Source organism: Nannospalax galili, unplaced genomic scaffold (assembly GCF_000622305.1).
Source record: "Nannospalax galili isolate Female #2095 unplaced genomic scaffold, S.galili_v1.0 scaffold127, whole genome shotgun sequence".
NCBI classification, from domain to species: domain Eukaryota; kingdom Metazoa; phylum Chordata; class Mammalia; order Rodentia; family Spalacidae; genus Nannospalax; species Nannospalax galili.
This window is the reverse complement of record NW_008360326.1, coordinates 13,844,155-13,855,536: the sequence shown is the minus strand read 5'-3', so window position 1 is coordinate 13,855,536 and position 11,382 is coordinate 13,844,155. Positions and strand designations below refer to the sequence as shown.

General features: G+C 43.0%; 1 protein-coding gene across 14 annotated transcripts in view; it reads right to left on the bottom strand.

Annotated features, from left to right (window-relative positions):
- The window catches only part of Mff (mitochondrial fission factor), a 30,365-nt gene extending 22,816 nt beyond the window's left edge, over positions 1-7,549 (bottom strand). For 10 of the 14 annotated variants that reach the window (XM_029560066.1, XM_029560069.1, XM_029560068.1 and 7 more), the window contains exons 1-5: positions 7,370-7,549; positions 4,432-4,536; positions 3,602-3,778; positions 2,378-2,598; positions 770-939 (exon numbers count right to left, since the gene is read on the bottom strand). In XM_029560066.1, coding sequence (XP_029415926.1) covers positions 770-939; positions 2,378-2,598; positions 3,602-3,639 — 429 coding nt within the window. In that variant the 5' untranslated portion in view covers positions 3,640-3,778; positions 4,432-4,536; positions 7,370-7,549. The remainder of the gene's footprint in view (positions 1-769; positions 940-2,377; positions 2,599-3,601; positions 3,779-4,431; positions 4,537-7,369) is intronic. The other 4 variants (XM_029560071.1, XM_008825843.3, XM_029560067.1 and 1 more) reach the window with 3 other exon arrangements.
- Between the last annotated feature and the right edge of the window lie 3,833 nt (positions 7,550-11,382).

The following is an 11,382-nucleotide window of genomic DNA, read 5'->3' as shown; positions in this document are numbered from 1 at the left end:
GTTCCAGGGGATCCAATGCCTTCTTCTGACCTCCATGGGCACTGCATGACAAGAATGCACTTATACATATGCAGGCACAACACTCATACATATAAAATAAAAATAATATATTAATTTATAAGAAAAGAAGCTTCAAAAGACTGCTCGAGTCAACAGCAGAGGCAAGATTTAACTCTACTGCTAATACTTGTAAGTCATACAAGTCATACTGCCAAATTTAGGTCAACAGTAATGTTATTTTGGGGGCAGCAGCTAACACAGTAGAATCCTTTCATCAAGTAGCAATGGATGGTGTCAAGAGAAATGGCTTTTCTTAGCTTTGTTTGCCAGAAGATGATCTGTAACTAAAGGATACAGTAAATTTCTTCTACTGCAGAACTTCTTTTCCTGGGGACATAGTGGTAAAGCACTTGCCTAGTGTGTTCAAGACCCTAATTCAATCTCTAGCACTGCAGAAAACAAACCCCAAACAAACTCCCAGCTTTCTCTGTATCATTCTCAGTGTGACACTATTATGGAAGTGCTTCTCTTACATCTACATAAATGTCAGAAATACCTGTCCCAAGATTTTCCCTTCCCTAACACAGAACAGTAAATTTAAAAAAAGAAGACCATAATGACTTATTTGAGGAACTGCAAAATCAACTGATCACAACCAATGCTCTGTATAGAAAGCATTCATTATACATGGCTAATGATTCTTGGCTTTCTACCTTCTTTAACTTTATTCTATATTCTCTCAAACAGAACTGATGGTAACTTTACTTACTTCTTCATTTTGAGGAGTTGGAGGAGGTCTTTCTAAATCCAGAAAATCTAGTGGTCTTTCACTCAGTGTAAGTACACGAGGTGGGGTTTTTAGTGCCAGAGGTTTAAAGGGAGTGGACTGAATAAGGTCAAGATCTGCTGGTCGTGAGAATGAAACGTCTTCATTATTTCCTAGAGGTATATAAAAAAAGAAAAACAAAAACTAATAGGGAGAAATGGTTAAGAACACTGATTTATGTTAAAATGTTTTTCCTTCTGTCAGTTTTGTATTGTGGCCTACGTGACAGCAACAGTTTTTTTAAGACAACATTTCTGGCATTTGATTCCACTAATATTTACTATTTCACTAATGCTTAACACGTGGTGCAGGTTTATCCAATACATACATATATGCTCATATGCTCAAAACAAACAAAACCCAAGCAAGTCTCCAAGTATACAAAGAACTCTTACAACACTCACATTTTCAAATTGACAAAATATTTGAATAGATGCCTTGAATGTAGGTAAGCAAATGGCCAAAAATCACATGTACATGTGTCCAAAATTATTAATTTCCAAGGGAGATACAATTAAAATCACAAGGAAATGCCATATATACTTGGATAACTAAACTTACTGAACCCATTAACAAGGATATAGAGCAACTAAAAGTCAGATGTCACCAATGAAATTTGAACATGGGACACAATTTGGAAAATAGTTTGCCAACATTTGAAAAAGTGAAATATAACTTATAATCTGGCATTTCACTTCTAAAGATATGAAGGTATCTATCCTCATAAAGTTTGTACACGAATATTCATGGGCGTTTCATTCCCAAGAGCCTCAAAAAAGAAACAATGTCTACTATGTGAAGGATAATGAAAATGTACCATACAGAATACTGACATTCAGGGGTTAAATAAAAGGAACACAGGATAGCTGCTCTAATGTGGAAGAATCTCAAAGTGACTACACTAGCCAGGCATGGAGGCACAACCCTGAATGCAGCATTCAGGAGGCTAAGGTGGGAGGACCTTCAATCCTGGGCTGCACTGAACCTCTGTCTCCAAGAGAAAAATCAAAGAGTAACTGGGCTTGTGGGGCAGGCCTGTCATCCCAGCTATGCAGGAGGCTGAGGTGGGAAGGTGACAGGCTCAGGATCTGTGTGCTACAGGGCAAATTCAAGGCACTAAAGAAAACCTGGGTCCTGTTTCAAAAGTGAGAAACAATAAAGGGCTGCAGACAGAACCACGGTACATCGTTTGCTTAGGATGCACAAGACCCCAGTAAAAAAGGAAAAAAACAACAAAAGAAAAAACATATGTTTAGCAAAAGAAGCCAGACAAGCATTACCTATCATAGGACTCCACGCAGTGAAACTCCAGCAAACAAGTCTAACCTCTGGCCATGTAAAGGAGAAGGTCACTGGTAGAGCGGAGGGGCTTGACTGATGGACAAGGGGGGCAAGCAAACTTTTGTGGAAGACAAAAATGTTCTTTCAACTCTGGAGGTTCCATACACTTCTCAAAACTTGTGAAAACACTGTTTCTCAATAATATTCTGGAAACCCTAAGGTTTCCCTGAGGAGTGAGCTACAGCGGCACTGCTAAGGCGTGAGGAGTACCTGTGACCACAATCCTCTCCGGGACTTGCATCATCGCACTGGCATTTGCAGCTCCTTCTTGGAATCCGTGTTCCAGGTCAGCATTTGGCGGTGCTACTTTTAATTTTTCTGGGACCCTCATTCGCTGACTAATACCCTCGGTGTATTCCATTTCATACTGAATTCGACTGATTTCTGCCATCTCAGCAGCAGTGGGGGAAGGAAATGCTGCTGCACTCACCCTAGAGAAGAAAGATTTTAAGACCAGGATGACCAGGGCTAAGATGTCGATGTCTATGCTGTCGTGATGGAAGACAAAGCCTTGTAACAAGCAGCAGAAGAAATGCGTCAACTGCAGGCTCCAGACACAGACACAGACACAGACACACACACACACCTGTCCACACAATAAGGCCTTCTTATCCGCCGAACAGGAACCTTGGGGACATCAACTGGGAGTAGATTTCTAAAGTTATTACACAGCCACAATACAAATGTGCACACACACATTCTCTCTCTCTCTCTCTCTCTCTCAGCAGATAAGCATGCTCCTCAGAACTCAAAAAAATGCCTGAAATAAAATTTAAATTAACACCCCCAATCAGAGGTTTGTTGGCACAATTCAACGGCAGAGTGCCTTCCTGGCATGCAGGAAGCCCTGACACAATTTCTAAAGCCGCAAATGAAAAACAAAACAAAAAACAATCAAAAACAACACCCCATCTCATTATTTGGAAGAACACTGATTGGATTTTATAAAAAATGAAATCAGAAATTGTCATCATGCTTGAAATAAACTTAAGTCTCCAAAGGTAGACAAGGTAATGCTCAATTACTAAGAAAAGACAGAGCTTCCCTCAGCCACATAATACAAATTAAAACCTCTTATTGAACATGTATCTGATGACCAGGGTGCAATGAAGGCCAAATTCACATCAACAAACCCTTAACGTACATAATTACTTTAAGGGCTTAAGTGTTCACATTATGAACTTATGTCAATATCACATTTACACGTATTGTTTTGAGAAGCAACGGATGCCCCTGGGAGGAAGACTAGATATGCACTGAGTGACCGTGGCTCCTGGATGCCTGAGTCCAGGAGATGAAGCAGAGGCGACAGCGCCCCAAGGAGAATGCCAAGGGAAGCACGGGCAAGGAACGCGCAAGGCAGCGCAGCCAGCGGCCGGAAAGCTGCCGCCGTATCATCGCAGCTCCAGCTCGGCTGAACGGAGCGTCACTGACCTTCCTAGTGGGGCGGCACCGCTCGTTCTCTCACTCATCTCAACAGTGAATACATCACGCCTACAACAGCTAGTAAAACACGGCTACCCTGCGGGTCAGTGCACTTTACACAGTAACTCCCCTACAGATCTGAACTGTTTTGGGGGTGTACAAACAACACGGACACTGCTTTTCCAGCTGCAAAAAAGAAAGAATAAAAATCAGTATTTCAACAGTTCATTTTATAAGAAAACTATGAGCAAAAGTAAATCTTTAAGTGGCTCAATTTGAAAATCCAAATTTCAAATCTCCGTCCATGGTTATTTGCATCAAATGTACATAAAGACATGACATCAGACTGGGGGTGGGAGGGAACCTACCAGAAAACTCATCTAATCAAGGATGCTGCTTTCTTGTTTAGATGAAATACAAAGAAATCATGAAAAGAATGCAGGGGTAAAGTAAATACAGAGGCAGCCTAAAATTTTGTGTCTAAGTAACAGTTTCTTGAAAAGAAAGCCAAATTACACTAAGTTTTCAGAGACAATAAAAATTAAAGGCAATATAGATGTCTCAATCACAGGTAGGTTATTTTTTAAGCTGGGCTGAAGGCCAACACAGATGCCTTAATCGTCGCTGTGTTATTTTTTTGCCAAAGATGTACTCTAGGCCTTTAATTCTACCTCACTGAGGTGGCTTTGAGTGTCTTGGAGGCTGCTTAGTGTGCTAAGCTGGTCTGATTCCGACTGCCAACTAGGTTCTTTTTACTCTTTACCCAAATACCTGCTTTTTAAGGAGTTGGCATACAGATGTTAAGACTGGAGCACAGTCAAAGGGACCACTCTACTTACGTGAAGCAACTGCTCGCTCTTTGGCACTATCTGCTTCTGGGCTTCATAGTAAATCCTTTGACTTGCTGCAATATGCATGTGCTGGGTTTATAGCCACTTCTGTCCCTGCCAGAGAAAAACAGGGGCTGAGAAACTAGACAATGCCATCATTAGGGATTCAGTTGGAAATTCTTCAAATAAAAGCCACAAAGATGTGCAACTTTACACTAAGAAATGAACAAAAGAATAAAGAAAGAAAAAAAATCAAGCTTAAAAACAGTTTTAGTCCCACAGACAGGGTCTACGATTATTTATTATGTAAGGCAAGACTAAAAATAACTGATTTATGTTTAGAAAGCTATGGCAGATCAAGTGTTTAAATTAAACTAATATTCACGTATATACATATACACATACACACTAAGGAAACATACTGGTTAAATTTTCATTCACTTTAAATGTTTAATAAACAACCAGAAATAAACACTATATAAAATACAGGAGTCCATACAGAGAGGGCTGAGCACGGTTGTGCCCAGCACTCAGAAGGCAAAAGCAGAAAGATGGAGAGTTCAAGGCCAGCATGTGCCACATAGTAAGACCTTGTCTAAAAGAATGAAGCAGACAAAACTGAACATGTGGAGAAAATGAAATCTTAGCCCCATAGGAACCTTTATCATCAACTTTTGTGTATCATTCTAGATGAGATAGAGTATCTGTGTACTTGAGGCACAGCAAAAGCTCAGAAAGAGACACCAGTTGCAAAGCCACATTATCTCTTCAAGATGTGCTATTCCACATCCAAACCTTTCACTGACCTTCATTTCCCCCTCCTCCCCCTCCCCTCTCTCTTCAGACTCTCACTATGGAGCCCAGACTGGCCTTGAACTTATGATTCTCCTGCCTCAGTCTCAGGAGCACTGCACTCATGAGCATGGTGGCGTCAGAATCGCCAGCTCACTTCGCCCTCTCTGTGTCCCTTGTAGTACATCTCAAGGGTCTCAATGTTTCAAAGTATGGCAACATCGTAGGACAATCTTTTGAGTCTGAAAGCCACTCACAACATAAAGATGGTCACACGGAGGACAACTTCTCCTGTAGATGAACTACCTATATTTAAGAGGGAAATAGAACTTTTCTGTTGAGACTTAACACTGTTGCCCAAGTTACTAGTTTTTATGTTTAAGTGAAACAGATCAGGGTTTAATTATTTTTCTCCCTCATTAGACTGTCACTTTGGGTAACATCTTTTAGCAACAAATACACTCATTTGGGACTAAGGTAGTAACAAGTTTCACCACTTAGAATCTATTAGGCAATCAGTCCATTATAACTTATAAAACCTCCCTTAGAATCATAAATGATACCAAATTTCTACCTTTACTTTCCAATTTCATCAGGGCTCCCATATATTATACTTAATTTTTTCCTGTAACTTGACTTGTACAGTTTTAAATAAATGCACTTTTAAAGGACATATTCCATAACTACCTTAGAACTGTGGACTTCATGTACACATACAAGTATATATAACAAAACCACAAGTATCACAGAAACTAATTGAAAACAGATCAAAGGCCTTGATGTCAGACCTGAAAGTCTGCAACTGCTACAGGAAAGTACAGGTAAAGTATTCAAAGATGCAGGCAAGACTTTCTGCAAAGGACTCCAAGAGCCAAGGAAATAACAGTAAAAATTGACAATGCATAAATTAAAACATTTCTGCACAAGAAAAACAACAGAGTGAAGGGAGTCTACATAATGGGAAAGTCTTTGCTAACTATACATCTGACAAGGGATTAGTAGCCAGAATTTATAAAGAACTAAAAAAAAAAAAAAGCAATATCTAGTAACCAAAAACTTTCACACCAGAAGGGGCAGAGCAACAGCCAAACTCCATAAACCTAAAATGAGGCAGTCCTATCAGACAGGAAGGGAGGCAGCACACAAATTTCCTTGGCAGAGAATAGTAGCTTGGGAGGGGGGGGAAGCATATATTCAGAAATACCACAGAAAACGCTACTGAAAAGCTATCCCAATTCACAAGCCCCTCGAAACCAAAAAGGAGAATTCTTCCCCTCCATTCCCAAACTATCTAATTGCATGGTGAGACTACTAAGGACTCAATCGCCCTAATTTCCCTAAAGGTTTTTCTTTGGGGATCTCATTAGCCAAAGGGACTGAGAGAGAAACAAATGTTTTTTCACCAGGGAAAGAAAACATTCGCAACCATTCCAAGTCTCCCAGCCGAAGGCCAGCAACACGACCTTTATTCTTCTGCAACTGGAAACCATCAACACTTCAGAGCGTGCAGCTCTCCCCCCGGGGATGCAATGCACCGAGCTCCGAAGCTAGGGACCGCGGTGATTTGGGGTTTGGATTCTACGTTTGGAGACTCATCCTGCAAACGAGGATCCGAGGCTACAGAGCACAGAGACCCAGCTTTGCTGCAGCGTCCTAGCTCCGGGGTGATGCCCCGGAGAGACGCCGGCATCCCCATTTGCGACGCTTCCGCCAGACCCCTTGGCCTGACCTCACCAAGGCCTTTCTTGATGTATTTTCCACAAAACAAAAAGCTAAGTCTAAACTCGGCAGGTTCAAGGTCATATTGGAAGGTTCCTGGGCCGAGGAGGACGACAGAGACAGACAAAGGCCAAGTCCCGGCTCAGGGCTCCCTCCCCTTTCGGAACCCCCAGCTAATTCTCGTTAGGGTTTCGGGTGGTCTTTTTCCCCTCTGTCAGTCAAATCAGGTTCCCCCACCCCCACCCCCACCCCAACGAGACGCCCAGGAAGAAAGGGAAGGATGCACGGCAGTGCGCCCCTCCCCGCCTGGGGCCGAGTTCCTGACCGCGAAGGCTAGGCCGCCGCCCGTGGCCCGGGACGCGGGTGTCACCCACCGCCGCGGTGTAGGCCGAGAGCCCCGAGCCTCGAGTCCCCGGTCGGACAGACCGGCACTCACCCTGGGCCCGCTGCAGTCCCCGGAGAGGGCCGCCGCCGGCCGGTTCCCGAAGCGCTCGGGGGAGCGCTCTCAGAGGCGGTTGGCCAAGCGCACGGAGGCCCCGGGTAAAGCAGCGGCGGAGCGGCCGCGGCGGCCCGGGACGGACGCGAGAACGGCCGGGACTGGCCCCTACCGGGAGCCGTAGCGGAAGTGGGTTCCTGATCAAGTGACAAAGGAAGGGCGGATGTTCCGCTCACCGCAGTGAGATGGTGATAAGGAGCCATTTTTGTTGTGGGCCAAGGGCTCCTGTTTCAGGTGAGGGTTTAGGTTCAGACTCTGTGATCTTTTAAGAGCCTCGCGCTTGCAAGGTAAACTTTATTAGTCTGTTTTAAAGGACCACCTGCGTCAACATTCGCATGGTGTGAATCATGAGAATCTGAATATTAACCAAGTCTAGGAGTAATTCCTAGGTGCCCTCATTTTGATTTTTCCTCAAGACCACAGATTAAGACCGTGGCAAAAGGGTAACTATGGCTCACCTGTGGAAGCAAGTGCCAGGCTCACATGAACAGACCCAGTCCAAGTCAGGAAATACTGTCTGCCTCGATTTTCAAAACAACATAGCTAAGAGTCACCCTTTGGTATCCATTGTTTTTCAACCATGGATTCAACCAATTACAGATGAAAAAATAAGTTCTTTCTTCAGGTCACCTGTATTATACCTGGGCGAGGTGACACACACCTGTAATCCCAGTACTCGTGATTTGGAGGAGGAGGCTGGAGGATCAGGAGTTTCAGGCCAGCCTCAGCCTTCGTTTATATAAAGCATATTCAGACTTTTTTTTTTTTTTTTTGGTCATTATCTCCTAATAATAGCACATATCTATATTGTATTATATATGTAAATATAGAGAATATTTTGAGTATTTGTGGGGATGTGCATACGTTACTTGCAAACACTAAGCCATGTTATATGAAACTTGAACATTTGTAGATTGGTATATGGGCTGCAGTCCTAGAACAAATCTCTTACCCCCTTGCACAAGAGAAGACTGTATACACACTTGATGTAATCTAGAATTTGAAGATACTCCAAAACCAGGCCTTGGCACATGTCCTTAATCTCAGTACTCAGGAGTCAGGGGCAGGAGGATGGGGCAAGTTCTAGTCCAGCCTAGTCTACACAAGAAGTTCCAGGTCAGGCAGGGTTACACAGTGATACCCCATCTTAAAAATAAAAAGCAAACAAATTAATACACCTACACACACATAATACATATACATATATACACAAACACAAAACACATACAAAACTAAAACCCAGAGATGTCATTCTTCATAATAGCTTGGGAAGCTTTCTGAATTATGTTTACATTCTTGGGTCACTTAATATTGGTATAGGAAAGGTAAAGTTTCTAATCTCTTGGAGTCTCAGCTGGGTCTAAATAAATTGACATAAAACAGTAGATTAATCCAGACAGCTGGTCAGTTACTCAATGAACTCACAGCAATGGTGACAATATGCATAAATCACATGTAAGCTCAAGCCAGAAAAAAATCCCAGCATAGTTGGGGGGAAGTGAAGAAATCTCAATCCTTTCTGAGGAACTATTGGCAACTGATGGCTACTGGGAAGGGGAGAGTCAGTCTCATTTAAGGGTGAGACTCTTGGTAGGTTGACCAGGCTCCAGTGGATGAGCCCACACTGAAGGGCATGTGGCAACATAAGCCTTTGACTCTACAAATATATATATATATATATATATATATATATATATATATATATATATATATATATATATATATATATATATATATATATAAAATCAAAATGTATGAAATTTGCAAAGATTTATTTAAAATAATTTTTAAAAATCAGATTGACAGGAAGGAAGATTACAAATATTATTTAGTAGTTTTTGCTTGTACATTGAAGTATAAACTAGAAAAATGAAGACCCAAAGAAATACTTGGGGACCAAACTTTATATTCTAAGTTGACCAAAGTAGTAAATTATGAAAGTGTGAGAAGACAGAGGGGTTTGGGCGAGGGGCCTGGAGATGTGACCATGAAGAGAAGAGGTGGTCATCCAGGTTGGTTTGTTCTTTCCCACCTTGACTTCTGGACCCTAAGTTGGAAACATTTTCCTCTTGATATAGGGAAGTTACTATTCACTTCAGGGATTGATCCTGTGCTTTCAGAAGGTCAGAATGCTGTTCTTATAGCTATTGTTTTTTAAGTGCCTTTGGCTGAAAATAATCTTTATACCAAAGTGGCATGTTGTGGGGTGGCAGTTTCTGCTTCCCAACAGAGGCAAAGCATCCTTTACGGAGAGATTAAATAATATTGATCTGTCATTCCAAGTCAGTGCTTTTGGGGAAAGAGGGACTAAGCTAGTAGACCATATATGATCAAAACCTTTAAAAGTGAGGATCCTCCTGCTTCCATTAGCCCTTACACTTTTTTGTTTGTTTGTTGTTGCTTTTTGAGACAGGATCACATTGTGTAGCCCTGGCTGGCCTGGAACTAGTCACATGGACCAGGGTGGCCTGGATCTCATACCTCCTGCCTCTGCCTACCAAGCGCTGGAATTAAAGGTGTGTGCCACCACACCTGATACAACCATGTTTTACAGAATGTCAAAGTACCTAATACTGTAGTACAATGCTGGGGATTCAAACCAGCGACCCCGGGCAGTGATGATTGGGGATGAGTAAGCACGCCATTTGCCAGCCCACGCCGCCCCCAGTACTGGGAACACTCAGGCCCAACAGGGAGCCTAGTCAAGCAGGGACTCATTTATTGCAGGTGTTACAGGAAATCCCCCTCTCCCCCCTGAAGGTGTATCTTAAGGATGGTCATGTGTTGATCATGCACTCCTCAGCCATGGGAAAGTATCCTTCAGACTTTTAAAACAAGCCAGGCCATGCCTCCAGTAACTTCCTCTTGGACTTATGCAAGGTGGGGCCTTTAGGTCCTCACAGTACAATGTCCAAGAAAAATGACTATGTGGAGTAGAGGGTGTTTTCTCTCCCTTGCATGGGAAGTCTACTCTCTTCTTTGTGTGATAAAGATCTGGGTCTTCCTTTTCTTCCCTCATTGATGTGGACATTTCTGTTTATGACTTAATCCATCTTTGGCTATTTCTAAAACCTGATAGTATCAAAATCCAAATTAGCTCATGATAGGTAGAGAATGGGCGGGAGCGAGCGGGCGGCACGGATGGAGGAAGGCACGAGCAGATGGATGAGGCACTGAGGCTCAGATGGAATTCTCAGCGGGACACAGATTTATTTCGCACGGGGCACCTTTCCCTCGGGGAAGGGAAAGATGTCAGCGGAGGGAAAGATGTCAGGGAAGGGAAGGGAAGGGAAGGATGTCAGGGAAGGGTGTCCGGGAAGGGAAAGATATCCGGTAAAGATGTCCACCCACGGGTTGTGAGCTGGGACTTTATATATGGGGGCTTTAGGGTGTGGAAGGGGGGAATGTTTGGAGGAGAAATCAGGGAGGGGGAAGCAGGAAAAGCAGGTAGGATTAGGGTCTGGAAGTGTTTACTTTTTCCCTCTTAAGAGAAAAACAGCTTCTAAAATCTCTGGTTATCAGGTAGAATCTGCTTATCCTATCTTTGGAGGTCAGAGGAAAGGCAGGCTGCTTCTCAGCAGAGTTTGTTTCCCTTGACTTCAAAGGTCAAGGTGCTTATCAGCTAAGTTCCCTTTTTCGGGCTCCAAAGTCTGTAGGTCCCTGTTGGGGAGGGGGGAATCTGCTGCTGTTTTGAACCCTAACAGTAGGTAAGTGCACCCACGTCGTGCAGTGCCTGTGGAGGTCAGAAGAGGCTGTCAGACTGGAGTTATGAACAGTTGTTAGCTGCCATGTGAGTGCTGGGATTCGAACCCGGGCCTTCTGCAAGAACAACCAGTGTTCTTAACTGCTGAGCCATCTCTCCAGCCCCACCCCATGCACATCTTATATTTTGACCATAGTCTCCTCTTCCCTGTTCCTAACTTATTTCCTCTAAAAGTCTCATCATTTTTAAA